The sequence below is a fragment of the Atta cephalotes genome (assembly GCF_000143395.1).
Source record: "Atta cephalotes unplaced genomic scaffold scaffold00013, whole genome shotgun sequence".
In the NCBI taxonomy this organism is placed as follows: Eukaryota; Metazoa; Arthropoda; class Insecta; order Hymenoptera; family Formicidae; genus Atta; species Atta cephalotes.
In genome coordinates, this window is record NW_012130077.1 from 1,264,976 (window position 1) to 1,267,268 (window position 2,293).

The 2,293-nt window shown below is 34.9% G+C and overlaps 1 protein-coding gene across 1 annotated transcript in view; it reads left to right on the forward strand.

The window, feature by feature from the left end:
* Nucleotides 1–2,216: 2,216 nt before the first annotated feature.
* Nucleotides 2,217–2,293, forward strand: part of LOC105617667 (AT-rich interactive domain-containing protein 4B) — a 10,604-nt gene continuing 10,527 nt past the window's right edge. Inside the window, exon 1 of the mRNA XM_012199223.1 lies at nucleotides 2,217–2,222. Within this exon, the coding sequence (XP_012054613.1) occupies nucleotides 2,217–2,222 (6 nt within the window). The remainder of the gene's footprint in view (nucleotides 2,223–2,293) is intronic.

Genomic DNA, 2,293 nt, shown 5'->3' on the forward strand with positions numbered 1-2,293 from the left:
GTTCTGTTCATATTGCATGAAATCCCCAAATATTTTTCCACTTAAAATGAAATAGATATTTGGCCTTGAAAAGGGAGAAAGCGAAAGATGTCGAGTGCAAAAAATGCAAGCAACGCGAACAGATCTAATATATCACCAACGAGATACTATTAAGATACAACCATAATAGAAGGAATAAAGAATTAGGAACAAGGAATAACAAGCCGTCCAATTAGAGCTCTGGTATGTAAGTTAGGTATTCCAGAGCTTTCATTGGATAGCTCGTTATTCCCTGTTCCTTGTCCCTATTGTCTATGCCTATTGTGTTTAAGCCTTAAGAATTTCAATCTTAGATATTGGATACACCGGAATATACAGTTTCTGATAGGTTGGAATCCTTATTTCTTATTTGTTTTATTGTGGCCGCATCAATAAAGATCATCAATCCTGACAAATTTCGGCGATATAAAAAAGTCCCGAAGGTAATTGAAGAATGCTAACATTATCGACAATTTGTATAAATTTGCTATTATTAATATAAACATTTGGCTAATACATTATTAAATTCATAATTTTTTATTACACAAATGCTCCATAAATAAATATGTTTATTTATAAAGCTATAATATTGCCGAAAAATTACAATTTTTTTGTTACATTTATCATCTTTAATAATCAAACTTTGATAACATTGGAATCACAATTTAAAAAAAAATTGAATATTATTGAGTTTTAAATGAATGTACACCGATAAACATATCTATAAAATTATTAAATCATAAAATTAATACAATATTATCAGTTTTTTGTTCTTAATCACTACAATATTAATAAGAACGCTAACTTCCGCTAACTTAAAGGGTGTTGATCTTTAATACTATCTTGTCAGTGAATATATTGAGTTGTCCGGAAAGTTCGTGCCGACTAACCTATATAATTTAATAAATATATACTAAAATTTAAATTTTCTGCGTTTCAATTTTCCTTCAACATCCGCACGAACTTTCCGGACAACCCAATATTAAATAATAAATTTTTTCTAATTAATTAAATTCGATATATTCAATATAATGTCTATTCATTCAAGGTGAACATAAATAGTTTTCGAATTGATGAAGACATTGGCCTAATTTTCACCAAAAGTTTAAACCGGATTAGAATGTAAAAACCAACCAACTATATTCCCCTATCGTTCAACTGTAACAGGGGAATACTCGACTGTAGTTGATTGGTTCTTATATTATAATCCGGTTTAAACTCTCAATGGAAACTAGGCTATAGTTCATAATAGATATTTCTATTCCATATTGATAAGACCCTGCACACAATAGAAGGAATAAGGAATTAGAAATAAAGAATAAACGATTTTAATCAGAAATTGTGTATTCCGATATCTGATTTCTGATAGGATTTATTAGAATCATTTATGCCCATTTCTAATGTAGATTATTTTCTCGGTTCAACTTACTCTTCGTTTTTTTCTATTTTTAAGACTAGAATAAGACGAAGAATAAGTTGAACCGAGATTAAAGTTAATCTACTTTGGTGGAAACGGGCATTATTTTTTATTCCTAATTCTTTATTCCTTTTATTGTGCGCAGGGCCTAAGTTTATTCTATCCGGACCCGACATAAAGCACCCGCCATTCCATCTCTATGATACATCCCTGAGAAGTCCCTGGTGAAGGCGCATATGCGTCGCGCCGTTTCGATATTGAATCTCTCCGAGTGGCGTGCATTTGCTTTTCGCGCAGACGGCGGTCGCGCGAACGAGAAAAAATCGCCCGTAACTTCCGGGTGTGGTTCGTCGTTTGGCTTCCGGTGGTAGTCCGCGTAGTACGGTGTTATACAGTTCAGTGCAGTTCTCTACGGCGCATACGTTTGTTGCGTGCTCCGGATAGTTTTTTCCTTTCAATGTGACGACGTTACAGAAATCATCGTATCATGACCCAATGAGATCGGCCGAGTCGCTGATAAATAGTTTCATTAGGCTGGGAAATGGGCTGAGAACAGAAACTCGTACGCATTTGTATCGTGGAGTGTTACGGAAAGTGTCATATTCTTAAAACGGGTCAGCAATCTGTGTCGTAGTACTGTTTTGCCTGCGTCCTATTTGCCTCACTATCAAAACAGTAAGAACGTACACGATGATGCAAATTTTATGTGTGTTCGTTCTAATGTTCATCTAGTGTTTCTGATCCGATCAAGTTTAACATCCACGTCGTGGAGGCCTAGAAGATGCTGGTGAGTAAACAGGCGAGAGAGAGAGAGAGAGAGAGAGAGAGAGAGAGAGAGAGAGAGAGAGAGAGAGAGAG